The sequence below is a fragment of the Sinocyclocheilus rhinocerous genome, unplaced genomic scaffold, assembly GCF_001515625.1.
Source record: "Sinocyclocheilus rhinocerous isolate Xijiao unplaced genomic scaffold, SAMN03320098_v1.1 scaffold714, whole genome shotgun sequence".
In the NCBI taxonomy this organism is placed as follows: domain Eukaryota; kingdom Metazoa; phylum Chordata; class Actinopteri; order Cypriniformes; family Cyprinidae; genus Sinocyclocheilus; species Sinocyclocheilus rhinocerous.
Genome location: NW_015646165.1, coordinates 438909 through 441287, shown reverse-complemented (window position 1 = coordinate 441287; position 2379 = coordinate 438909). Strand labels below are relative to the sequence as shown.

The 2379-nt window shown below is 35.8% G+C and overlaps 1 protein-coding gene across 4 annotated transcripts in view; it reads left to right on the top strand.

Moving 5' to 3' along the window:
• The window catches only part of LOC107706995 (LIM domain and actin-binding protein 1-like), a 15899-nt gene that overhangs the window by 10805 nt on the left and 2715 nt on the right, over positions 1 to 2379 (top strand). For all 4 annotated transcript variants that reach the window (XM_016510856.1, XM_016510857.1, XM_016510858.1 and 1 more), the window contains 4 exons: positions 792 to 869; positions 1236 to 1281; positions 1520 to 1563; positions 1707 to 1840. In XM_016510856.1, coding sequence (XP_016366342.1) covers positions 792 to 869; positions 1236 to 1281; positions 1520 to 1563; positions 1707 to 1840 — 302 coding nt within the window. The remainder of the gene's footprint in view (positions 1 to 791; positions 870 to 1235; positions 1282 to 1519; positions 1564 to 1706; positions 1841 to 2379) is intronic.

Below are 2379 nucleotides of genomic sequence, written 5' to 3'. Positions count from 1 at the left end.
GGAAGTTCCCCCCCCCCCCTTCTGCTGACATGACACTATTTGCATCTGGTTTGAAGGGATAGTTCACCCTAAAATGAGAAGATCGCCCTCATGTTGACTTACTTTCTTCATTGGAACACAAAAAAGAAGGCCATTTCCATGCTTTTCCTTTTTCGATTAAAAAGGAACAGAGACTGATACTTTTTACGCAATTCATATGGACTACTTTTAAGTTGCTAAAAATCCCTAACAATCTTGACATTGGCCCTAGTTCTTCTTGAGTTGTGTCCAATTTGTGAATGGAAAAAAAATCAACTCAAAAGAATGAATCGATGAATCTGTTCATAAAACCATCTTAATGATTCATTCATGATTTGGACTGATCTGGTTTATTGAGATGTCAGGATCATCAGAGAATCATGAAATAAATTTCGGCCCGCTTTTCTAGAGGTTATTTACAGCTACAACTTATATACAAGAATATAGTCCAGAGTCATATGGACCATTTTAGAATATTTTGATAGCACTTTTGCATCCATTTCTGAAGTTTTAAGTCTTTAGTCCCCATTCATTGTATTTGCATGAGAAAACAGCAACAAGCAATCAGTTTTAGAAGTGTTTCTTTTTTGTTGCATGGGGGGAAAAGTCCTTAAGTTTTGAATTGGAATGCCTTCAGGATGAGTAAATGATGACAGAATGCTCATTTTTTTGGTGAAGAGAAAGGAAAAAATGAAATTGCATCATATGACCCCTTTAAGGAAGCACATGCTCACTGATAACCTTTTCCCTTTTTGTGTTCCTGGTTCTGGTAGAGTGAACCAGCAGACAATGAAGTCCGCAGTCACAGTGGGAAGCAGAAGGAAAATGTGCCGCCAGTGTCTGCTGATGTGGTGAGAACTGACAACATGAAATCCTGTGACTGAACTGACCCTATTTGCTTTTGTTGATCCTGGTCTTATTGTGTACTTTGTGTATTTATTTTTTTTTGTCTTCATAATTCATCGAACAAACTTGCCCCACATCTGACTTTCTTTTTCAGCTGACATCATGAATCCCTAGCCTGACTCCAGTTTTTCCTCCTACTTTTCATGATGCTTGTTTTATTTTTGTTGAATATCCGTTTTCGCTCTGATGTCACACTATGAAAGCAAAAAGTGTTACAACTGCAGTTTCATTTTAACATGACAGATTATACAATTTTTTTTAGTAGTAAATGTTTCTGGCACTTTCCTTATTGGTTCTCTTTGTATCTGCAGGGCTCTGAATCCAACACTATGAAAAGTCCCAATTCAGACAGGAATGGTGAGTCTCTTGCAACCATAATAACATACAAATCATGAGTAATAATTTTGTACTTGTTATTAATCTGTATTTTGTTATCTTGTATTAAACTGTATTTTAAGTATGATGACACATGGTGAGAACTGATCATGCTTTTATTTTATGACTAAGCTCAGTGTTTTATCAAAAACATGCACTGTTAGTCACTTGGAAGCCAGCGCCCTCTAGAGGTTGACAGCACTGTTCTCTCAATTTACAGGCGCTGTTACAAGTCCTGATCAAAACCAGCCTAAAGCTGTTAGGGTGAATATTCAGTCAATATATAAATATTTGTTTATTTACTTGACATTTATTTTTATATTTTTTTGTTTGGTGAATTTTAGTTTTATCTCTGTATTTTTTCACTTTGGCTAAAACATTTGTATGTGTTTTTGTGCACTTGGTAGAAATTCCGTTTACCTGTCCTTGAAACCTGTGTGACGTGCCTTAAGACCGTGTACCCGCTAGAGAAACTTGTAGCAAATCAGCAGATTTACCACAACACCTGCTTCCGCTGTGCCTACTGCAGCACTAAACTCAGGTGAGGACAAGAGACTCTACCAAATGGCCCTGATCCTATATTGAAACACTTGATGTGGACTTGCAAACGTACCGATAACTGTAGGGTGTCCCATTTGTCAATTTATGATGCAGAGGGGTGATCATAAGTTTGCTTATCTCATAGCCAGTGTTACTTTTACTGTTTTTGTCCACTGACAAAAATATATTTTAGTCAATATTTTGTCATGTTCATTTATTCTAATCATATTTTTTTACTTTTGTAATGGTATCAAATTTTACTGTTAGAACGTTTTTACTGTTTACTATTATAAACATTTTATATATTACACGTGTAAAAAATGTTTAAAACACACTCTTCTGAAATAACACTGTAATGAGTACACCATTAAATACAATGTTGTGAATGGTTTCGTTAACTCCGTACAAAGTCAGGTTTATGTTGAATATCTGATTCTGACTATTGTCAAATGTAATGCGTTGGGCTTAGATTATATATATATATAATATGGCCTGGTGCGCGCTACTCAAACGCTCCGCTCTTTAGTCAGGAATATATAT